Below are 25,052 nucleotides of genomic sequence, written 5' to 3'. Positions count from 1 at the left end.
AGAGTTTGTTGTGTTGCGATGAAGCACCGCATTTCCTGCCAGAGAAAATCGAAAACGTGCGTAAAACGTACGCTTGTTCTGTGTAGCCATGAGCACTTCTCCGCTACGTTACTGTACGTTACTGACGACGCTGCTGCGATCATGTCGCTCTGCGCCTGTGGTGGTCCGCTGCTGTGTACAATGTGTTTGGTTTGCTTCCCGGCTTTTGCGGCAGTATTGCGCGGAGAGCAGGGCGAGGAAGTCCGCGTACTGAACTTGCTACGTACGCTAAATGATCCCCAAGCGTCGGGAATTAATCCGGTGCCTTCTTCCGCGGGCGTCTGCCCAAGCCGAAGCGCATCCTTCTGGTGATAAATTCAGTCGTTTGAAAGGTCAACGTGTGAGCTGGTTGATGACTTATCGAGGCGAAGAATCCGCGTAAAGACGGGACAACAACCTAAGGACACAGTGCACTGTGCGGTCGGTTGACAAGTTCCTAAAGAACTTTAGGATGGCTGATCGCACTGTCTACAAGTCTGTCGCGTTTTGATGCTCTCAGCATAACGCTATTTGCGTAAACTTATCTATTTTCTTGGCGTATGCGTTATAGTATTCAGACATTAGGTATTCTCTTACTCGTTCTGCTGCACAATATATGCGCATAACTGTAACTAAATCACGCGTTCTTGAGACAAGGTATTGCCAGCGCCATGTATGGGTGCCCAGCGTCTCCTTTTCTATTGTAAATAAAGAACAAAGTACGCAATAAAGGAATTGATTTCAGGCGGCGACAAGTGGTGAACGAACTCTGGAGAAAAGCGCATCTCTCCGTCGCTCTTCTGACTGCTGAGAAGAAAGCCGCGCGGCGGGAGAACAACAGGGCTTGGGAGAGGGGGTCATCCGGGCCATTCTTCCGTTCAAGAGGTTCGATCATTGCCGCTGTCTCAAAGTCTCCGGAGCACAAAAACTTGCCTCCGCGAAAACAGCTATAGAGGCAACGAAAACACTGACGCCGCCGGCAGGCTGAGCAATAGCGAGGCTGACATTCGATGCTTGAATCGCAATTTCTTTCAGTTAACGCGACGAGGCGAGACACTATCTTTTTCTTGCCTAGTTTGTTTTTTCTCTCCCACTTCAACACGCCTGTCCTTGCTTTGCTATTCGATTTCCTTGTTTTGTTTTGTAGCCTCGTCGTCGTGGAAATAAGCGCAGGCCAAGTTTGAGACGGTGGCAATGGAGGCGGTTGTTGTTGGGGATGTTGGCGCCAGGCAGAAAATAGGGAGGGGGGCGTAAGAGTTGCGGAAGCGAATGTAAGAAGCGTGCACGGGCGGCAGGCAGTGTGTTTAGCGACGCTAATGCTCGACGCGACAAGTCGGACAGCGGGCGCTTATTAGATGGGCGTCCTCGTCGCTTCATTGACACTGCCTGGGGCGGGGTACGTCCCATCTCCACTTCGTTCGAGCCCTCCTTTCCTAAAGGCCGGCGAGTAAACAATAAGAAAAGAAAAATGGTACGAGGAGCGGAGAGTGACATTGTACTTCATCGGTGTCACTTCGCAATTGCGGCTTTGCGTGCGGCTTGCGAAGATTCGTTACTGGAGGTGACGTATTTTTCTCGCTAGGTGTTACATCGGAACCTTGCAAACCGAGCAACGTGAAACAACCGGCCCGGCGAAGCGCTCTGGTTATGTTAAAGCCGTAGAGCTGCTTGAACAAAAAGCCTGCACGCTTCTACTTCAGTATTACGTGGGCATCAGAGGTATATTCGCTTGAAAGAGAGTAGGCACAAGTGTTCAGCCCGACGCATGTTTGCTTTGATCCATAGGGGTCAGCGTTTTCGAAATCGCTGCCATGTTGACTTAGGACTCAGCCAGAAACGAGTACTGCCGGAATACCAAACTTTCCCACTAGACCTCACACAGTCCCACTATTGCAGTCGTGCGTCAAAAGATTTCAGCACAGTTTGCATGGTGAGTAGTTATATGCTCCGCCACCGTGTTTAATTACCGGTATGATATCCTACTTGGGCTTTCACTCACTCACTCACTCCATTCTGCCATTCTGTTCTCTAAGAGTTGTAAGTTGTTTGTAAGAGTCCACCTAGTGGATTGTCCATTTCAGCCGCTGCCGATTGGCTAGGCCCGCTCGTCTCCGCTTCTCTTAAAGCTACATCGAAACAGCAGTGGCCGAAATGGACAGTCCACTAGGTGGACATTTACAAAATACCCCTCCCCCCCCCCCCCCCCTCCAGGAGGCATGCTTGTTCAGAACTACGTTTGCCTGACGGGCCTGATGCAATCCTTCTGGGAATTGCATGCGTTGAAAGCCTCTGCGACGAATTCTCTCGCACTCATAAACTTTCCTGATCTCTTCTGTTGTTTGTTCGCTCACGTGCGTGCGTGCGTGCGTGCGCGTCAACAGTTTCATGAAGGGCTGCGGGTTCGATTCTCAGTCGTAAAGCTATGGAGATTGTGAAGGGCGAGAGCCGCCCTCTCCTCACCGACTTTCACCGCCTCGGTCCGTCGTCGGTTACGGGACAAAAGCGGCAGCCACTGACAGCTTGGCGGGGCGAATGGTGTCCTTTGTTGGCGCCTTGTCAGAAATGAGGGTTCCTCGACATCGCAGACAGACAAAAGGCTGACGGGCCTGCCAACTAAGCGACGAGCTCCCACCGTGCCCCGGCTTTGTCTCAGAGTACGAAGCGCTTCTAGCACAACTATAATTGTTGCGACCGACAAGTGTTACGATGCGCCCTCGTGTCTAGTCACGCGCAAGAATAAAAGGTATCTTGCGTTGTTAATAGCACTGTCGCCATAACACATCTAACAGTCTTGCCGCCGGTATAAAAATGCAAAAATACAACAAATCACAGTGAACTGCGAGGAGAGAGCATGGTGTATATGTGCGGTAGTGCCTGTTCACTGCGCAGAGTGTCGCCGTTCTTCTTTTATTGTTTTTTTATTACGCCTAAAAGCTATGCTGTTAGCCGTTGATGTTGCCCATAACCTCATGTTTGCGACTTTATTTTCTGTTCAGTGTAAACGGTCTGCGTAAATAGGTTCTCGTAAGACGTATGTTCTTGTAATCGAGAGTTCGACGAAAGCCCGTCTGGTCGGGAGGAAACATAACAAAGAAAGGCCTACACTAAGCAAATAAAACTTTAAAAGCTAGACGTTTCGGCTACCCTACGGAAGCCTTATTCACAAAGCTTGAAAGACATACATTCTTGCGTGTAGAGCAACAGGAATTCAAGTTTATGCTGTAAGGTGCCTGTTATTATTTGTTCGTTTTCCTCTCGGATTCAGTGCTTCTCACGCATCGAATGTACGACACAGAGGCCTCTAACCTAGAGGCATCTTTCTTGCTATAGACCTATAGAACATGACCTCGGTCACTGCGATCCCTGCGGCGAGCACAAGACATTTGCTCCTTGCTTGCCTAACCATGCTAGATAACCGACCGTTCACGAATCGGAGGGCCTTGTAATCCTGGCGTCAGTCGTCATCCATCTGCAAATTGTTTGACTCTGGGCTGCGGTTAGTCAGTACAACTTGATTTTGCAGCCGGCTCTAAATACGCGCTGAAAACTAACGTGTCTGAGTTGTCGCATTTACTCGGTGCCATTTACTCTTGCCTTCTTGATAACTACTGTCTCAGTATAACATAGCAGACTGGATTCAACCCTGCCTAAGCTCCTCGCCTCCGTCCTCTTCTCCTGCCGCTTATTGTGCGTTCTTGTTTCACCTGTAAGCGACAGGGATAGTAAGATTTGTCGTTATGCGTAACCTGGTAGTATTTATTCGGACATGAAGCTCAGGCCAGCCGCTTAACATCAGGAAAGTGAAGAGAGGAGTAAGCAGCAACGAGAGATTATGGGGTTGCATGGTGATAATGATAAATGAAATTCAGCACCTTCGTAATCCATACGAAAACATTTATTTCGGGGTCGGGATTTCGTTCGCCAAACCTGTTTGCCATCGAAAAACGTGTTCGGTGTCGTCTCGTTCGATATCACGGATGGCACCCGTTACCAAGAACCGTTCCCGCCTGTCTAAGGCTTCATAAATCCTGCCATTGATTGTACACTGCCTTTACGCGTAGGAAGTTCATATCCGCCGTTCTTGGCGCAAACTTCGAGTGTGCGTAGAGGACTGCCAAGTTGTCGGGCAAGACGTTGATGATATGCGTTCTCCCTGCGCTCGCTTATTTCCCCGCAGCTTCTGAACGCTGAGCTGAACAAGTGGAAAGCGGCGGTGGACTCGGTGACCCGACTGGCGCACAAGGTTGCCTCCGAGCCCCGCGCCAACTCTGTGGGTGCTCCTCTTCAGGAAGACCCCGCTAGGCTCATGGCGGCCGTGGAGAGCATCAACCAGCGCTTCGCCGACCTCACCGTCAGGTGCGCCCTTTCCTCCTTTTGACTGGGTGCCACGACGCAGCGTCCTGCCAGAGGGGGGCGACACGCACGGCGCAGTGTGACCCAGCAAAGCGGTACGCCGCAAGTTAGGCAAGGCCAGCGCTATTGCACTAGCTCATTCTTGTTTTATTTTTGTCTCTACTCATCGACATTCCTTACCTAATTTTGAGCAATAACTAGCCAATAAAATTGGCTTATTTTCGTGACCCAGCTTGTATCAACAAGGCGGCGTGGTTTCAGTCACAGGTTGTCGCCACCCTTGCGGGCGCGTTGGCACAGGAACACATCATTTGTCAATTTTCGCCCCCTCTTGTTGGTTCCCGCAAAACTGGGCTATAAGTTTATGCCTCGACGCGCTTCTGGGAAGTAAACTGCTCCAGTCTAGCAGAGTCGGCGATGCTGTCTGACTAGAGCGTCTGGCTTGGACGGCTTTCACGACGCTTCGCCTACGCCATATCACATTGATTATTTACGAAGCTATGGCTTACTTGAGGGTGAGGAGGAGACTGTGGTTGCATTCTCGCATTTCGATGGGGGCGAAATGCGAAAACACCCGCGTACTGTATATTTATGTGAACGTTAAAGAACCCCAGGTGGTCCAAATCTCCGGAGTCCCCCACTGCGGCGTGCCTCATAATCGCGTCGTGGTTTTGGCAAGTAAAACCCCATAATTTATTATTATTATTATTATTATTATTATTATTATTATTATTATTATTATTATTATTATTATTATTATTATTTTCTGTAGCATTCACTCTCGGTTACTTCGTTTTCCTCTTGAATAAAAAAAGAAAAAAAGACACGGGAATCCAAAGCTTGACCGTGTGCAGTACATGCTGGAGCCGGAATTGTCAGCATTGGATCTAGCATTGACAATTGGCCAGTGGTTAACTGCTTATGTATCTGTAACTTGCTCACAGAAGTCTTCCGGTGGCAGACACCCGCCACGGTAGCTTAGCGGCTATGGCATTGCTCTGCTGAGCTGGAGGTCGCGGGTTCGATCCTGGCCGAGCGGCCGCATTTCTATGGGGGCAAAATTCGAAAACGCCCGATTTACGTGCATGTTAAACAATATCAGTTGATCGAAATTAATCCGAAGTTATTCATTGCGGGGCATGCCTCATAATCATATCGTGGTTCTGGCACGTAAGACCCCAGAATTTGATTGATTAAATAAATTTAATATTGCTGTAGGAGATGGCGAAATAAAATTTTCAAATATCTTTCTCGCGGTGTGAACGGGAAGGTAGTGTCGGATAGGTGCATACACCAGTACGTGTTCAAGAGAACAGACTGGTGGGCTACTTGGTACTGCATAACTTAAGACAAAGCGAAAAAAAAAAACGTGGACAAGCGAAGGGAACAGACACAGCGCTCTCTCTTCGTTTCCTTCTCTTGTCCTCGTGGTTTTTTGTTTTGTTTTTTATTGCGCTTTGCCTTAAGTTATGCAGCACGTGTGTTCAGCTTGACCGCGTGCATTGCTGAGGTTTCACATACGTCTCCCAATCAGGGCACCCAGGCCGTGATTAAATTCACCGTAATCTCGGCTTCTCTGTTACGAATGCCTAAAGGGGTTGTTGGAGGCCAAAGAGGATTACGACGTGTACTGGCGGAGGCTCACAAGTTAGGCTTTGTGCCTTGCACACACAGGTTGGCGTCGTGAACGCGCACCACGGAGCCAAATACTCAACGGCATTGCCCTAGTTGTATGACATCCGTGTTGTTTCGAAAGAGGGAACGAGCAAATTAGTGATCAAGTTAGGTGCGTTCACTGCTGCAATTTTCGCAGTCGCTATGATTTGGCAAAGAAGGAAGTTGCACCTGGCGTTGAGTCACACCTGCATGTTATATTTCCCCACGAACTCCACAGCTATTTTTATTCCTGGTGTTCTCACTCTCATATTTTTTTCCTCAAGCCAACACTGAATTTGCATTCGGGCATGCTATTAAATAAATATATTTAGCTATTTTGCCACTGTGCGTTTCATATCCTGGCACATAAATTGAAGCTATACATGCGATTATAAACGCTCGGGTGCGTTCTTTTTTTTTTTTTTAACTTCACGCAACTATACAATTGCGCATCACAACCCGGCCATTACGCGGTTAGAGTGCAGCCATTAGTTTCAATAAGTAGTAACATAAATATACTGAAACATTCTAAGTTGATTACCTTGGGGCCATTATTAATTTTCTTTGTGTCAACACACATCGCATAGTAGTTACAACAAGCTATGTAGGCTTCCAGTTTTTATAGCCGCACATGACCTGGGTTCAGTGTGTGTGAGTGCAGAGATATCTCAGTGCAAGCTTTTTTTTCTGGTGCTCGATCTCGCAAGGAGACTAGCAATCCAGAAATGTCGTGTTGGGATTCTCGCTCGCAGCCCCGGCGTTCCATACTTGGCCTCACCAAAATCCTGCAGATTTGCGGAAGCTGAAAGTGGTGCCAAATTTGTGTTGCGGTTGACCGGTGACCGTGCAAGTAAATGTTCGCTTGCGAGTCCGGTCTCTCCTTGAAATGATATCACACCTCATACTGTCTATAGCGCGTTCGACGCAAGCATATACTGGCTTCTCTAGCTGAAATTCGTCTTAAGAACGCGAAGTGTCAGCGGTACCAGCAACTGGTCATGAAAAGAAGAAATAGCGGTGATCCCTACATCCATAGGGTATCGCACTGCTTTAAGAAGATTGATTGATGCGTCGTTGTAAGAGTGGTTCTGTCGGCACCCGATAAGCTTGGTAAGCTCCGCAAGATGACTAAACCATAGTGCATTGTCAGTAAACGTTGCAACGAGAAGCAACGCACCAAGTATCCTCAATGGGATGACGATATAGCCTACCGCTATCATATCGATGGTTTTATGTGCGGTAGACAGTCAGTTGCCTAAATGACACTCCTCGCGAGCACATATAGAGCGTGAAGAATAAAACGGCAGGTTATCACATTACGCACTGCAAGGCTTGCGGCTGTGAGCCCATGTTCCATGGCTGCACGGAATTTGAAAGAAGCAGAAATCAGTTAACGAGGGAGGCTATAGAGGCAAAGAACATATTGGAGATTTTTAGGTTAGGGGACGCAAGCGGCTTGCGTAGGCAAGAACTAGGGGCGTCGGTACTGCATGCGCGTGCGGAGACCCAGACGTCGGCGTCTGCGCATGCGCAGTACCGTGGCCCCTAGTTCTTGCCTACGCAAGCCGCTTGCGTCCCCGAATCTAAAACTCTCTATTATGCTTGGAAGACATGTGAGTCAGCACAGCGTCGATTCCCTTGTCTGCTAAACAGTTGCATTTCTAAGTATAGCGCACGCGTGTGGAATAAGCTTGTTAGCTACAATGATTGTTAATCTGTCAACGCACGGAGAGGTCGTCGAAGTTGTTTTTATTGCTGTTGCTGCTTGGGCATGCGCAGTGAACACCTTTTTGCGTCGTATGAGAACGCTCGCGAGCTTCAAAAGTAGCTGTTGCGAGTTTGCGCCCGAGTGTGTCTTGGTAGTTCTTTTCTTCCCAGCTGCAACGCGTCCTACTTGTACTATTCGTCGTAGTGGATAAAGAACAAACCCGAATCCGAATTGGCCATTTCAGTGAGGTATCAATGAGGTACTACTAGTACACGATTGCTAGGATACGAAGGCAGTTTGCAGCTAGCTGTTATTTCTCAACGCTTTGGCGAGTTTGGCTCTTTAAATGGCTCCAACGCCATAACATTCGTAACGCTGCACGGCATTAGTGACGCACAGTGTATACGTTGTCCTATCAGCGTAATCGGAGTGGCTGCGGCAGCTGTCGCGAGGACCGTTCGGTTTTTGTCAACTACGGCGCACCCCCTCCGCTCGAGGCGACCGGGTGTCGAGTGCACTTTCGTCGAAGGAGAACTGAGCGCGCGAAAACGAGGACCCCCTGTGTCGTCAACGCAGCGTGCAGAACCGTGGTCAGGCCCTGCAGTCCGCGCTGGGCTCGATGCACCAGCTGGAGAAGGCGCTCGACCGGTTCTTGGGCTGGCTGGCCGAGGAAGAAGCCACGCTGGACGTGCTGGAGACCGAGGCCGACCGCTACGGACCGCGCGACGACGTGCACCACTCGTGCAGCTTCCAGGACAGGATCAGGGTCAGTGCCGGAGGCATGCCTTTTCTGTACTCTACTAACCTCGGGGTGATTACATAGGGGGTCCCTGTACATGCGCTTGTTCGTTGTCCTAGCAAATGACGAGGACCATCTTACAGAACGACTACGGGAACAGTACCAACTGCGCGATTATATAGAGTGCTTTCTTCGGATTGTCGCTGGGTGCCTTCTTTTACTTCTTACCGGTGACTGCTTTGGAAGAATTGGCATTGTTGTGTTGCTGATGCGCGTGATACGCGCATCAGCAACATCAGCAACGCGCGTGATACGCGCTTGCTGTATCGGAAATGCCTTGAACTATGTCGCGAATTCGGTAGCCATACAAGCATGTCTAATCAAGTTGTGCGCGCTTCGCTAATAATGCAGTGTATTCCACAATCCGCGTATTCCACAATAATGCACGACGACGCTTAGTACCAATAGCGCACTTTCTTTAAAATTAAGGATCTTGCTCTGCGGCACATGGGGGTGTACAAATGGAAACGTTAAGGCCTTCCTCGTGTGGGAATTGAAGCTGTGATCTCTAACACTCATTGTTCATGAGCCAATGCGTGTAAATGTTTGTCTGGTCAGCTCGTAGCTTGGCACCTTGGAGAATTCGAGCAGTGGAATTCGATTCGAGGAGCGCCGACCGTGCTCTGCCTTGTTATCAAAAAAGTGTGTGCTTGCTTTCACGGTGGAAGTTTGTACAAAAAAGAGTTCCATTATCTCATTTGCTCCTTTTGTTAGTGTGTCCGTCTCACCAACCTCTCAACTTTGGGTCGATACCGATCGTTTTCGAGCATATCACTTTTATCGCGGGATGACTGCCCGGAGGAACGTAATCTCTCGTGAGGAAAGCAGCATGTCTGTGGGCACTATTCCTGTCGAGAGATGTACTTGCACGTCGTGTAGTGACATCAACGAGTGCCCGTCGCAATTCAGTATTAGCTTTAAAAAAAAGAAAAAAGATAGGATGAGAACACCAGGAATAAAAATAGCTGTAGAGTTCGTGGGGAAGTATAACATGCAGGCGTGACTCAACGCCCCGAGCAACTTTCTTCAACAGTCTTCTGCTAGTAAGTTATCTATCCAAGGTTAGTTAAGACATTGTGTATAAAAAATGCACAATTACATGCGCTGCTAGGCAAAATATCTCGTGACTGGTATAAACGCGCAGTTGTTTCTGTTTATGCGGAACAATCGTATATACAGTATATCCGCAAATATATCCGACGGACCGACCCAGCAGCTACACCTGGGTTCAATATCTCGAACCCAGGAGCTATTTCATAGCACGCTCGAGTACGCCGTTCGCTGCTGGCGTGCTCGCGTAGGCTAATACTACACGATCTGTCGTGGCCTCAGAAATCTGCGCCCGTTCGATATCGGAAGCTACGGGCTATTACTATAGTTTGGTACAAAAATTACTAGAGGCAACTTTCTTGGTGCGCCTGTTCAGTTGTACATGGTGTTCGATACGGGACCTTCTTCTAGGCCCCCTTCGAGTTCCCCAGACCACATCGAATCGCACCACTGCTTAGTAAGGAATGCAGGAGCACGGATGCCACATTCCGGAGGCACGACACGTGCAAACAAGTCGGCGGTGCCCCACAGCCGGTGGAGCTATTCAATGCTTGACTCTTCCAGAAAACGAAGGGATAGCCCGGCACTGTTCCAGGTAACGTGAGTCCCGAAGCCAGACGGCTGTGATGTACCGGGAAGGTCTGGCAGCGTCGCCCCGGCCGCCTTTGAAGAGGGCATTTGCAAGCCAGCGAGGCCATACCGCCGGGAGTAGGGGGCCCTCGGACAATTGGGGCCCAAGCGTCGCCCCCATCCGCCTTTGAAGAGCGCATTGCAAGTCAGCAAGGCAATGCCGCAGGGAGCCACCGGGTGTGACACCACCGCACGGGCGCCTACAATTGGCCGAAAATGGCGTCATCTGAGCGGACTCTCCCATTGGCCGAACATGACGCGTCTTCCAGACATTGAAGGGCTTAAAAGAGAGGCCGGGAACCCAGAGCATTGCAGAGATTCCAGAGATTCCTAGAGCATTCCCGGATTCACCTCTCTCGAACTTCTTGCCGCGGGCCGCAGCGTCCGAGTTGCTGCCGGCCCGTAATGACTGTACGACGGTTACTTGACTGTCATCTCACTGTAAATAATGTAAAATAAACCTCCGAAGTTTTTCATCGCAAAGTCCGTCCTCAACCCCTACAATGGGCATGATGTTTAGCACATGGATTTGTCTCACCTTCGAGCTTGAGGTTCCAAATGCTCTTGTGACGTTATGAAAATTTTCAAGCACTCACAGTTTTCTAAACACAGCGACGCAGTTAGTCTCGGTACACCTACGTAATCACCGCGAATTATTGCATTCACGATACATTATTTTGTTGAAAGTGATTAATTTGCAAAGTCACAGTACCGTTCGAAGACAGAAGGGCGAAGCTTAGACATATCGATGTACTGCCCAGCATTCACGTGCTGGCTGGACCCCTGAACTTGCAGCTTCCGTTGACACTAGCGCCTAAGCTCCCATTAGGGATCTTTGTAGGAAACATGACGGTTGCCTACATGCAGAGTAAGCTTGTTGTCCGCGATGAAAAGTTTAGTCGCTATCCGCGCATTTCATTTTTCTGTTTTCGCTGCCCATGACATGAGCAACTTTGGCAGCTGGTAATATCGACACGGATTGATTACGTTAATTTCTTACGCTTGAAGCCGCTTGGGCACAACACCGGCTTTCATTTTGCGAGAACATGCATATTTGCGCAGCGGCTGAAAGCAGATTTTTTAGGGAGTTGTTCACTTGTACACAAAGGGAAGCATCACGTCGCGCTCCTGTTGGCTACTTTCACTTATCGCTGTTTTTATAGTGGGCCTAATTTCTTGGCATCGGCAACATTAGCGATAACTCTCCCTTGTCACGTTGAATATTGATCAAAAGAAAGGAGGAAAGTAAGAACAGAGGCCCTAGGCGCCCTCGCTGAAAACGGAGGTCGACTGACCTTTTAATGGTATCGATTGCGCATTGATCTTCGGTAATCACTCTGACACAGTCTTGAGCAATGTCTTCTTACGTGACTCATTTGGTAATTGATCGAAGGCAACGGAAATATTACCATAAGGTTTAAACTCTTGATTCATGCATGTGGTCTTAACCGTGGTTGCACGGATTGGTGATGCGGTCAATTCTTTAGCGAAAAAGGGTCATTTGATGTTGCGAAACGAAGAAAAGAAACGTGCTTTCCCCGTTTTTTCAAACGTGCATCTCGGATTTAGGAAAATAAAGAATAAGTATGAGAACCTAAGAGTAGAGTTGGTAATACCAGTAACACGTCCCCGTCGAATCGGTGGGACGAACCTTCTTGATCTCGTACAAGTGCTGATGTCGGATAAACTACAACCGAGGCGTTTGGATTCCGACTTTGTTAATTTAGGAATGGAACGCGATAAATTTGAACCAAGTAAGGTTGCGCAAGCGCTGTGAAGTATTGTGGGATTGACTCCAAGGAATCTCTAGTTTCAGTTTTCTGAAACTATAACCAACGTAGCATGATGGGCTGCATTTTATAGTTGTCATGGAAACGGTACAATAGCGAAAGCAACGCAATGCGTATCTGGGCCAGGGTACGAGTTCGCATATTTCTTTTTCGTCTGAGTACATTTTGCCTTAGGCTACTGCGTTCGATCATCTCTTCGCTATATCGATTGGACGCTGTTCTTTCGTACAAACCTCTAGTTCTTGCGAAAGGCTTTGTGTCGTGTGGACCCTGGATTTTGGGCGCTCCCCTTTCGCAATGGCGGTGTGCTGTTGGCTGGTACGTTCACTGTCATGCCATTCGGTGCCAGGATTGCCTAATATGCCTATACAGGCAGTTCTTGCGTGCGGTTTGTGTTTTGTGATTTGTCCGGTGTTGCCTGGTGGTGGTCGCAAGGCAGAGGGTCAATTATTCGGTGGCGTGAGCCGATGGGAAAGTTTATAACTTTATTTAGTTATTTATTTATTTTATTTACTACTCTTGATAAGTATCGCCCGCCACTGGCTGTTCACGTGATGATCTAGTTTTCACACCGATCGCTATCGTCTGCCAGCGATGAAGCAATCTCGTGGATTTAAAAAAAAATCGTCAATATGAGACCTGGGCTAGTATAATGTAAATGTTCCTATTACTATCATCCACTGTTCAGGCCGGCTGGTCCCGCTGACAATGTGGGCAGAGCGCCGCTCGGACCGCAGGCGAGAAGCGAAAAGTAGTAGCATAGAAGCGTTACTTCATCGTGGCCCTGATCCGTCGTAAGTTTATGTATAGTCAAGAAATGCTCCCAAAACGACTTTTGGGATGGTAGCCGAACACGTTCACAGAATTCCGTTCACTAGAAACGTGCCTCTGGACCATTTTAAGCGTTCGGTTGCGGGGACACGTCGGCTTGATGACGAAGGTTTGCTCAGTAGTGTTTAGCAATGCCAAGCGGCGGCGTCGCCGTACAAGGTTATGCCGCTGTACGCGCGCAGCGGTGGCCACGCGCTGGCAGCAAGTGCCGCGCACGATTACGAATACGCGCCCTTTACCGGCTACAGCGTCGCTCGCTCGTTAGCCTCGGCGTCGTGCTAAGAATAGATTAAACATTTTCGGGTTCGAGCGGAACATTGGCCCTCCACCGCCGCGCAACGAGCTTGTGGCGCTGGAGAAGGAGACAGTTGGTGAAGGGGGCGGGATGCTTGCAGGAGGGCGCGGAAGGGGATGCCTATATCGATTCAGGTCCTGTGCGTACGTGTTGGCGTATGCCCTTACAGACACCGCTGCGCTAGGATTGCGTGCAGTTTGGTACATGCTACTGCTATAGTATAGAACGTGCCGGAGGGGACTATCACGTCAAGCTTGGGAAGTCAGGAGAAGCTTTAATTGGGGCCTTAACGCGCGCTGTCCAAGCACGATAAACAATGATAAGTTAACAAAGGCGCTGGCCAATCGCGAATCCTTTTTGCGAGTTTGTCTCCCGCGTAGCTTGCACCAGATCTCTATGTTCCGCAAGGTTGCGCACTTTTAACGGGTGGCCGCAGTAGCTTCCCGCGCTTGTTCTGCGTGCAGCCGATCGGCTGGTGCTGTGCCCAACGGCCCCCTGACTCGCCGTTTTGTGTGCACCCGGGAAGATGTTCCGCTCCCCGTTCCTCGCATCACCGCAACCCGCTTTGGGAGGCGACTCGTCGATTAGGCGGAAGTGCTGCTGATTCAGAAGAGGCCGGAGGAATTCAGTGGTGGATGCGGACGCTTGCGCTATGCGAGCATTGCTAATGAAATGGCCCGGTTTTCGTGGCTCCCTGCGGCTCGCCGGGAGGATTCCTCGCTGCCTTGCCTAGTCGAGCGGGGCCGCATGCGCGACGTGTGGCCGTTAAATGGAGCGTCGCGGTGCCTCGAACGTTGTCCTCAGCCGCCGTCTTGAAACTTATATAGGGCAGTATTCGTTGTTCACTTTTGAATACTGCAAACTCAGATTTCCTTGCATCGTTTATTTTGATGGCCTAACTGCCATTTATTCTGATTCTGTACTTAATCATTTCTTGCTTTCGCATTCCTCTGAAGACGTTTCTGTAGAGCGTTGCGCTGTTAAGCGCGAGGTGACGGGTTCGCTTTGCGGCCACGGCAAGCACTTTCCTCAAATTTTCAGATCAGCCTGACTGTTGTGCGCAAGTATATGGATAAAAACTGCTTTAATCAATATAATCTGTTACTTTACTAATTCATACTTCGTAGCCGACGTACGTTGAAACTCTTTAATATGCGGAACAGCATCTTCGATGGTCCTCAGAAGCATCTAGAGAGAGAGCGAGAGAGAATGAAGAGGAAAGGCAGGGAGGTTAACCAGACATGAGTCTCCAGTTTGCTAGAAATTTCTTGGAGCTCATAGGGGTCCTTGAATGTTAGTTTCCGGCAAGCTCTGCCGATTTTGGAGATCCACACACGCGCACGTTTTCACCGACCCAGCAGTATGGGCCGGACAGTGTTCTTCGATCAGGTCATGCATTCCCCGGCTAACTTTCGTCGAGTTTGCCACGACCACGCTCTCTTGAGTCCGCCGCGAAGTTCTTGCCTCCTTGCGCCCGGCTTCGTAGCGCCACACGTGTGCGCGAGTGCCCTTGCGCCCGGAGCCCGTGTGTGACGTTCTTCCTGCGGATTTCTGCGACTTCGCGAACAGGCGTCGCCTTCGGCGGGATTTGGAAGGCGCCTCGAAGCTGCGGCGCTGCCATAAAGCTCTTGAGCCGTTGTTTGCGCAAGACCTTACGTCGACTCCAGGCGCGTGGTTCAGCCCGTGGGCCGGTGGTGCCTTCGAGGCTAGGCCTACCTCCTGCGCTACGGCCTTTTCCTTTCCATTCTTTGTCCTCGCACGTTTCTGGGCCTTGTTCCAATAGAACCGCGCCGCTTTCATTTGGCGTCAGTTACTTACGCGTCCAATTGGCAAAGCTGTCCGCCAAAGGGCAACGGCTCGGGATTGAGTGGTGCCCTGGTTGCCGTATGGTTGTTTGTGGGGGCATTTCAGCAGTGACGAACGCAACAATTGAACAAGCATTCGTAATTACTTCAACGTATACGAGATGTACAAAGCCACAAAATCGTGGCGGCGTTTCTTGAGATGCACCAGCCTATATATGACCGCTTGTAACGAACCGATCGATGAAGGCTTCATTGCGTGCGTGTCTGTGCTTACTCTGAACTTTTTCCCTCAACTCTCCGTTCTCTTTCCCCTTTTTCCGAATGCAGGCTAGCCCACAGTGCTCAGCCTGACTAACCTCCACGCCTTTACCTTATCACTCCTCTCTCTCTCTCTCTCTCTCTCTCTCTCTCTCTCTCTCTCTCTCTCTCTCTCTCTCTCTCAACGTATATGAATGAAGACAGGGAAAATACCTGAGCAAGCACAAGCATAATGTTTTTTTCTATAATCAGTGTGCCCTGCAGCCGTGTTCCTGCCTTCTTATATTTTCGTTGATTTTCGCTGATGGTGCCGCCTTGATGGATCCACTTCCCGGGGGGCGGAAACTCGTTATGATTTTTTTTAATAAACGATTTAACAACAACAACGCTGTTGATGTTGCTTCGTAATCTGCTAGCGCATGGTCCGTTTTTATAGCTTTTATAACCATAGCTGTTCAGGCTACGTTATCCAACATTAAACATTCGTTGGTCGTACGTGTCTTCATTTTGTTTATTATCTTGCGTATCATGACGTTTTCTTGGCGCAAGCTAGAAGTCGCCAGAAGAAAAAAAATATATATATTTGTTCCCGCCAAATACCGGACACTCGTAAAAGCTGGCTTCGCACGACGGGATGGATTGCCGATACAGTTTGTGGACGAGCGAGAGGGGGTTCGCGGCGGCCCAATCACTCCCTACAGAGGGGCGACGCAGGCGATCTGCTAGCGGCGTGATTCGTTGTAGTCGACCCACATCACGCTTTTCTGCAGGCTAAATCAGCGACCCGCCGGCGTTCCTCTGAATCCAGGTTAACGTGTGAGCCGTCGTATCGTCGTCGTGCTCGTCTCCAAGCTCACTTCTCTCATACGTTGGCACTTAACTGGACACTAATGAGAAACATTGAATCAGTTTAAGTATGTAAAGCGTTCTTCAAGAGCTCATTGATATAGCGGTAATAGGCCGAGTATTAAAAGAAAGTGACGGCCAAAGTCTTATTTTTGAAGTTCAAGTCGACAACCCCAGGGCCGTTAGGTCAGCGTGACGTCACGAATTGCAAAGCATTTATTCGCATTTCGGCCGCTGTGGTTGACTAAAAGTTCTTTAAACTTCCCAAATTCACTCCTTGGTTCTTTTGGAACGCAGTTTAGCCCTTCCCGTGATCAACTATCGTCGTCGTTACCTTCCCGCAGTTCGCCGTAGGAGCCGCGAGTGATCCGGTCGCGGCGCTGTTAATTCTACTGCGTGCCGCGGCTGCACCGAGCTTATCCCGAGGTGTTTAAAGTTTTCCGGTAAGGCAGTGCTTCAAGGCGTGAGCTGGCTTACGAGCTAAGCATGAGGCGGGGAGTTTTGCAGAACTTGGCGGAGAGTTTTGAACATTTATAAAGCCGAGGGAAATCTCGTTCACTCATGAGGCCTGCTTATAGGGGAGCATGGCCCAATCGCTTGGGAGCTTATCCCTCTCACAGATGCGTCGTAGATGACTGCTTAGCTTTACATTTTTTAGGGGTGCGATAGTGCCGGTCCCATCACTTGGGCTCTCACAAGAATTCGAAGGAGCCGTTGACGAGAATTTGAAGGATAGCAGCGCCAAACGTAGAGCTGTAGCATTTCGTTTCGGAACAGAACTTAATCAGACGAACGTCATAACGAAAAACGACGGCTATGCATAAGTTACTGCAGCATTAGAAGTAACATTAAAGAAACGCAAAGATACCGCGAAGGATAAGCAGAGTACTATTCTGGCGGCCTTTCTTGCACACAGATGTGCCTGTAGTTCGATCATACTGTAAGCTGGACCCGTGCGCGTTGCTACAGCAGGATATGTCGCCGAACTCAGACTCAAGTACAGGTCTGAGGGATTCTGAATGACCACGAGTCAGTCTGGACTGGCACCTGCCTCTGTTAGTCCAAATGAGTCAGCGGCGAGGTTCGTCGCATCGATGGAGTTCCGAGTTGACGTCGCATGACGACCGAGGGGCAGAATGCACGAAGCTTACCGCGCTTAGTACGATTCGTAACTTTCCCGCGCCCTCGCTGTCCTGATCGGTCATACCAGCCCGGTCATCACGGTCATTTCTTGCATGCGTACAGCTTTACGACTTCAAGCCTTGATCAGCTGACGCCAGGTCGAGTTTCAACAGGTATGCATTTCTTTCTTTTTTTTAGAAAGGGCGCCGTTGTGTAGGGTGTCAGCCAAAATAGGAGAGAGAAGAAACACCTGAATTCGTGCGTGCACGCCCCTCGTCATCAGAGTTTCTGTGTACTTTGCGGCACCCACCCTTCTGGGGTCCTGTTGTGTAACATTATTTTCATATTTTGTTCTTCCTTACCTTTGTCATGGGCTGACATGAAGCCAGCAGCTCTCTGTTATCGCCAAGAATCAGCCACTCGTCGCGATGGCTGATAAGGAATGATTATAATCGAAGGACAAAAAATTGTTGCATATTACCACTCCCATCCTGGATAACTTCCCGCGCAGGAATTGCTGCCAAAAAAAGTGGCCGAGAAATCTCTCGCGGGATTCCTTCGCGTTTCGTGTGGGAAGAATTGCCCTTGGCGCGAAATATCGGCCGCAAGTGGAAGGAGTGAAACATGGCGATAAGAAGAGACGCGGACCGGCCTGGCGGACCGCCAAGCGGTGTCGGCGCGGCCTTCGTCCGTAATTCAATCGGACCGGTCAGTGCGCGTCAGTATAATCAAGCTAATCCGATAACAGCGCCGGGCGCAATCACCGAGCGGCCACTGCCTGCCGGGCGCAGCAGCAACCTCGTCGTCCTCTCGCCTCCCGTGGCCGCCTGTCGCCGATCGCCCGTCCGAGTGCTCGACTTCTTTTGCCGCCTCTCCATCTTTGTTCGTTTTTCGGTTTTTTTGCTTTTCACCCGTGCTGTTGCCAGCCAGTTTGTCGTACTGCGTCCGCTCCGTCTACCCCCTCCGCTTAGTTTTGTCGGACTCCTTCAATGCTGGTTTTGTATATTCGTCGTCGTTGTTGCTTTCTATTATCCCGTTTCTCCCGCGTGTGTTTCTTTCTCTCTCCCTATAATATATATATATATATAGATATACGCGACACGTTTTAAAAGCAACTGCTGCCCTTAGGGAGCCTTCCAACATGGTCCTCCGCGCTAGGTTTGAAAACTATGGCGTTTTAACAACAGGCACGTTTCCGTCCGTTCGACTCAGTGTAGTAGATTTCTCTTGTTCGTTTTTGACATTCAACATAAGTCAAGAATCGCTGCATTGAAAAAACAAAATCACGCTTTTCGGGAGGTCTTGGTATGTCATTTCGGGTGTTAATTCGTTGTGGAAGAGATGCTGAAAGGATTTTCCTGCGAAGACACAATAGTTTATGCTTTCTCGTATTAAGGCGGTATTCGCACCCAGTTCGGGTAAGGCCTGTCAACCATTCCAGTCCGCCTCGGCGTTTCGTTCGTTTGCTTTGTTGCCTGCGTGCATAAGCGAGCAAGTGAGTGCGCAAGCTGTCAGCCAAGCGTGAACCGTGATCAAAACTGCGAGCGACCACTCGCATTTTTCAGCGATTTTTTTTTTTCTGTGGGTGGCAGGTGGGGTGGCAGTGTTGCTGAAGCTTCGTTAGAAACTCCTGTACAGTATAGGGCCACCCGTCTGAACCAGCGATTTACGTGCTGTGCGCGGAGTCACGTCTATAGGGGCGCATGATTGACGTCACAGTGACCGCGTTTCACTTTCGGCTGGCTATACATCCACTGCGCCCGGCGTGCTTCGACCGGTGTCTGCTGACTGTAAGCGCGAACTTTTTTTTTTTTTTGAATGCGTACGCGAGTGTGGATGCGGTCGTTCTTTCGTCATAATGCTGTATAACTGTTCCTGAACTTGTAGGTGAACTTAGTTCGCTGCGGCTCGGGAACTATGTACTATCTTTACGAAAGCATTGGAGTGCCGCCATCGATCTATATCTGGCTGTTAATGCTGCCATTTGCTCTCTGTAACCTCAAAATTCGTGCTACTGCAGTCTGTTATAGTGGGCATGAAAATGGTTGCATGGATTCGGTGATTCCCGATTATGTTAATTTCATGTTGCTGCGCAGTGCGCAAAACTGTGACCATATTCGTGTGCGGGGCCTGTGAATCGAAAACGAAATGTTTCATTTATTTACTGAATGTAACAAGAAGTTGTGGACGGCATGCGTTGTTTCGTTGGTCCGAATTCTTTATTCCACCTGTCGGTTGTAATTGGTGTATATATATATATATATATATATATATATATATATATATATATATATATATATATATATATATATATATATATATATATATATATATATTCTGATTCTTGTTATATACGTGGACGCGCTGAATTTTTGAATGCGCAGCGTCGTGATCTTGCGTTTGTTTGTGACGTAGAAATAAAAAGAAGAGGTGACGTGGACGCTATGTAATGTATCTCCGTCAAGCGGCGCTCTTGTGGCATCTTTTATGTGCCGTTGGCATCATGTGACGCATATATGATGCTAAATAAAGCCGAACGAACGCATAAAATTTTCTGTAAAAGTCCTTAACACTTTAGAAAAAAAGAAAGGAAATGTGAGAAGTTGCGTGGGTTGAAGGGGAGAGCGAGTGGTTACTGTATCTGCGGAGGAATCCCCTTGGCACGATCACCGTCATTGTCTCGCTCAAGGCGGTCACGTGAGCTATCGCGCGTCAGCGCTGGAGTATAAGCGGATGGCGGCTGGACGCTGCCGCGTGGACGTGAGAAAGGAGAGGTGCTGCTCTAAGGACGCCGTCCAGGTCCCTCCATATATCCTCCTCCGTATCGCAATACTTAAAGCAAGAAGCGTATAGCGCTCCGCGAGGCGCACAAGCTTCTTAGTCTTTCGGGCCGCGACGCTGTGATTAATGAATCACGCCTCCCGTGGCAGGTCCTCGCAGCAGTTTCAACGACCTCGGGGAGCTCGGAAAAAGCGCGGCGCGCTGTTTCCAGCCCGGTCTTAAGCCGCGGTAGTAAAGGAGCGCCGCGCACATCCCTCTCGATCTCGTGGCGTTTTATCTCCTATAGCCCCAACTTTTTTATTATTATTATTACAATTATTTCCTCACTCGAACCACCCTCGAGGATGACTGCGCGTCCTGCAGTCGAATCCATATTTTCTTTGGCCCGTGCTTGAAAAATGAAGAATGGTCCTTCTGTATCGAACCGACATCTTCGTCGTTGAACTCAAGCGTAAAAAGAAAAGGCGAGCGCAAACAGTGAAAGTCGCCGATCACGAACATCTCTGAGAGGTCACAGCCGAGGTGACTTCGAAGTTTCTCGGGACCGAATACTTTTTTGTCTCCGTTGTCGGGGAAGTGTAATTCAACAGGGAAAACAAAAAAAAAAGTTAACGTAGAGGAAGTAGAATTCGAAGAGCGTTCTGGACAGTTCTGGACTTGGTATTCTGCTCTGAGGATAGAGACGTATCGTTTGCACTACTTCTCCTTGCGACTTTTAAAGTAGGCAACGGCTTGGAAAGGAGGGTACGTCCCAAGAGTTTCGAAGAGCCAGCGTCGGAGAGGAGCCAGCCCAACAAGTAACGTTGTAACTTAATAGTGCTCGCTCGAGAAGCGCCACTCCCTTTTTGTTTTTGTTTTATGTTCGGTGATCTAGACTCTTAACTTGACAAGATTTCGTACGTGCATCCCAGCCTCTAAAACGTGCATTGCATGGAAATAAACTCCGTCTATGTTTTGCTGCGACTGTATTGCAGTTCATGAAGTTGCTACATTGCAACTCGTTGTTTACCACTTTTTAGAGCAGCACTCGGTCACGTGTGTCTCTACTTCCACTGTGCGGTAATGAATACGTATGAGAACTCTCTCGGTTACGGTTTGCACGAAGCTTCCTATGGTTTAAATTTTTGCTTGTTCATCTCGATACCAAATGGAATCTCGTTAACATGTCTATAGTATCGTCGATGCAAAAGCAGAGACACTGATATAGAACTGTCCAAGGATAAGTATCGTGCGTGCAATGCCTACAAGTTTAAACGTACAAGCCCCGCATGCGTAGGCTCGAACGTGTGGCCTGTATGTGTCTGTAACGCCTTCTCGTTATAAGGATTGAACTGACGTAATAGCGGAGCGCACACCTAACATTGCCAGTAGCGCCAGTGTGGTTAGGACGTGCTGTCCACCAGTATTTCTCACGCGTTCGTGTTCGGCCCCAGGTCTGGGTAACAGAAGCGCGTTATGCAGCGGCCATTTTCGCTCACCACATCAGCGAGCAGGTCACGCGAGCTCGCGACAACCTCCACGCACGCCGCTCACGTGCCGAAACTCGGCGCAGTCCAACAACGCGAGTCGAGCAAGAGAAGCCCACCACTTCAGCAGCGGTCGTGTCCATTTCGCGCACCACGCTGTCCATCAAGCGGGCGCACGTCTCGGGGTAGGGGCCGCAGCTGCGGCGGAATTCCCGGAATGCCATCGCACGGGAAGGAAGGACGCCCAGAGTGTGTCCGGCCGCGGATAGTCCGAGATGTGGCGTCGCACCTTGTCAGAGTAAAATGCCTCGGTTGGCCGGGAAACGGAAAAAGCGGAAACGCAAGGAAGCGCGCTACACGCGCGAGGGAAGTGTTCCGAGTGCGTAGTCTGCATTTCCGGCATTCTTCCTGCTTTGTGTTTGGCTGTAGTGGCGGTGCGCGAACCAGTGTGTGTAATATCCCGGTTTGCGCCACTCAACCGCGCGATGCAGGAACGCACGATGGGCTATTCGCGGTCTTTCTCCTTTCCATTGTTGTGAATGCAATCGTGCGGCGCGGGTTTTCTCTCGTGGCCTTTTCTGTTTGCCCATCTGTCTGCCGTATTATATACGTTATGACCATATGGCGTGCGTTAGCTGCCTATATGTCAACGCTTAAACCGTATCCAGCGGATTCGTCGGGCTGCGTGACATGTACGTTGTATATACTCCGTGTTTTCGTTGCGCATTTGTCTTCTTTCTCTCGTGCCGTTGCGGTTCTCTTGTAGAGACTCGTAGTAATATTGGCACGAGAGTGATTGTTGCTTTCGCTGTCAGAATTCACTCCTGCGTCGTAGGAAATCACCGTAGCGATAGCTCCTGGCACTCACTCTCTTCTGTCTCCCAGTCTACGGCTTAGTCCTACTCGCTGCTCGCCATTGCAAAGCGCATTGGAGCCAAGGCACGAGGATGTGATTTGAGACCTAGCTTATCCTACTACTCTGTGACCGAGCAAATCTTGCCTCACGGAAATATCGTTTAGGCTACCTGCGAAGCGGCTGAATTGCACGAGATGTTATGCTGTGCTCACTGGGCTCGCCATTAAAGAAAGGCGACGGTAATCCGCACCTGTGTTTGGAACTGTCGCACCGCACACGATGAATTCCGCGCACAATGACAGAGCAAATCGAGCGACGAATAACGATAAAGAAATCCCTATACAGGTGAAAGAAAGAAAATAGAAAGATTTGCACTCTCAGGCATACACGCCATTCGCGGGCCATAACCGCGGCGGGCTGTGGGAGACGGTGGGAACCGTGGCACAAAAGAACAAGGGCGGTGCCTCGGCCCGGACGGTGCGCGAACGAAACGGTAAGCTTGAAGACGGCCGAGAATAGTGGAGTGACATCAAGCGAGACATGTCCTCCCTTCCTGAACCCCTCTTCAGCAGACTTCATCCCCGCGTCCCCTTTGCGCGTCGCGAAGAAGCCGATATCGAGCGCGAAACCGATATCGGCATCTAATTTCGAGGTTCACTGCCACAGAATCTGCCGACTGCGTGCGTGCGCGTGCCCTTCCCCGACGCCGCGCTCTCCCGTGGCCCGCTTGCTCTTCATCGTTCCCCGTACGCCAACTTGGTTCTTCGCCCTTTCATTGCGGGTTCTCCCTTCACGTCGTGAGCGGTGCCGGTTCGCCGTGCCTGTCTCGCACCGGCGGCGCCCTGGAGTTCTTGTGAAGCGTGCAGCGTCACGGAAGCGACGCTTGGCATCATATAATCAGCGGCCTCCCGCGGGCGCTGGCCCCAAGCTTCGGACGGTCATTATTTGCGCAAGTTATAGGCTGAGGAAACTCGGCCCACCGATTCACAATTGATGTTGTGTGTGGGCTTAGTCGGCGGGACGTAACCGTTCATGCGTAAGTGAGAGGGCGCAAACGTAGCGCCGACTCGGTGTAAAGTCGTAAAATGCGGTCACTTGATTTTGTGTTTGCGTTACGTCACTTCGTTCGGTCTTGCTTTCACTAAACGCGTGACCAGTTAAACATATGGTGCCCGGTAAACTCATACGGTTAGCTGACGTTGATCCAGTAGTGATCGTGACGCAAGCTTAGCAGTCCGCACTAGCTGTTTACCAAATCGTCGTTCGGGAACCAAAAATTGTGTCGCCTGCCGTCCGACTATTCAGTGTTTCAAAAGCGCGTATTGAAGGCGCGCTATGACTCTGTTGCAAAGTGGGCGCCACGTCTATACTTTGCACCCGTCTGCTGCACGGTATTGGTGTAGCGCTATGTACAGATACGGCACTAAGAGTATGGCAGTGGGCGAGAGAGAGTGAAACGCACGAAGAGGGCTCAGAAGCTTGCACGCACGCGTCCGTCGAGGTATAAATAAAGGAAGCGCGTCCCCACGGCGTGCACCGACGCGTTTTGTTTTCGGCCGCCCTTCCGTCGTGTGTTCCGCGGCCTCTCGCTGCCACTCGATGGGCTCGTTTCTGGCGTTTGCTCACGGTTGGTTGTCGGAGCGGCGGTCGCTTGCGTGACGCGCGCGCGCCCGCTCGTTCCTTGAGCTGCCGACACGCCTGTTGTGTGCATTCTGCGCGCGTTTCCCCCGGTCCGCGCTCGATAGCGAACCAAGGAACGCGGGGGCGGTGTTATTCACCGTCGCCGGTTTCCGCAGGTCCTCGCGTCTGTACGTAAATTGCCTGCTCTCGTGTATTTCTTCGTTTGCGCCGGTAGCGAAATTCGCGACGTATTCTATCGTCGTCGCGTGCCTGTTAGCGTGCTATCGTGAACTTGCGTGCAAGCGCGTTCCCGATCGGTGGCTTGGTATCGTCAATTCAACGGTTCTCGTAGCTACGAAACACTTCTTGTCGACGTCCACTTACCGTTCTTTCCCGTAAATTCTGCAATAGCTCTGCTCTTAACCCGTATATTTCTCGATATATATTAGTGGCCGTGTTGCCAGCCTTGGTCTTTCGTTGTTCCGCGCGATGGTGAACGCGTTTTAAATCATGCATCCCAGACATCAATGAGGTGCGACGTAATGCGAACGCATTTCTCTCACATTTACCGCTAAATCGCCACAGAATATTCTTTTTTCTTTGTTTCTTTTCCCCTAGTCGAAACCCGCCCGTCTTTATGCGCTTCTTACAATTGATATCTTCTGAATAACGCACTGTGCTGCACGTACCGAGTCTCTCACGCAACTTGAGCCAAACTTTAAAAAAATATACAGATACCACGTAGCTGAATAGAACGAAGGTAATGTTGTTTGCCGTCACTTGTAAATACTCAGATTATTTTTTGCATTCAATGTAATTCCATAATTATTCTTAATTAATCAACTTCTCAAATATTACATTTACGTGAAAAGTGTCGATGCGAAAATTGTAAACCAACATGAAAGCTTCCCGATACAGCTTTCTGTTTCTCAATGCGTGCTGCACAAGAGTGTTTTTCCGAACGTGAAAGAAGCCCGCAAATGCACGCAAAATTGCCGCGCGCCTGTCCGCTCGAGGCACTCCCCTCTTGATCCTCCGCTTTGATGTAGGTGTGAACTCGTTCCCGTTCTTGACGGCGCCGGACAATTTCACTTCACGCATGCCCGCTCATTTATTACATTGAGTTTCTCTTGTTATGTTTTTCCAAAACAGATCGGTGTTTGTTCTT

General features: G+C 49.7%; 1 protein-coding gene across 10 annotated transcripts in view; it reads left to right on the top strand.

Annotated features, from left to right (window-relative positions):
* The window catches only part of Dys (Dystrophin), a 532,460-nt gene that overhangs the window by 414,477 nt on the left and 92,931 nt on the right, over window positions 1-25,052 (top strand). For all 10 annotated transcript variants that reach the window (XM_075696880.1, XM_075696878.1, XM_075696876.1 and 7 more), the window contains 2 exons: window positions 4,196-4,374; window positions 8,312-8,501. In XM_075696880.1, the coding sequence (XP_075552995.1) occupies window positions 4,196-4,374; window positions 8,312-8,501 (369 nt within the window). The remainder of the gene's footprint in view (window positions 1-4,195; window positions 4,375-8,311; window positions 8,502-25,052) is intronic.

This window comes from Dermacentor variabilis, chromosome 6 (genome assembly GCF_050947875.1).
Source record: "Dermacentor variabilis isolate Ectoservices chromosome 6, ASM5094787v1, whole genome shotgun sequence".
NCBI classification, from domain to species: Eukaryota; Metazoa; Arthropoda; class Arachnida; order Ixodida; family Ixodidae; genus Dermacentor; species Dermacentor variabilis.
This window is presented reverse-complemented; position numbering and strand designations above follow the sequence as displayed.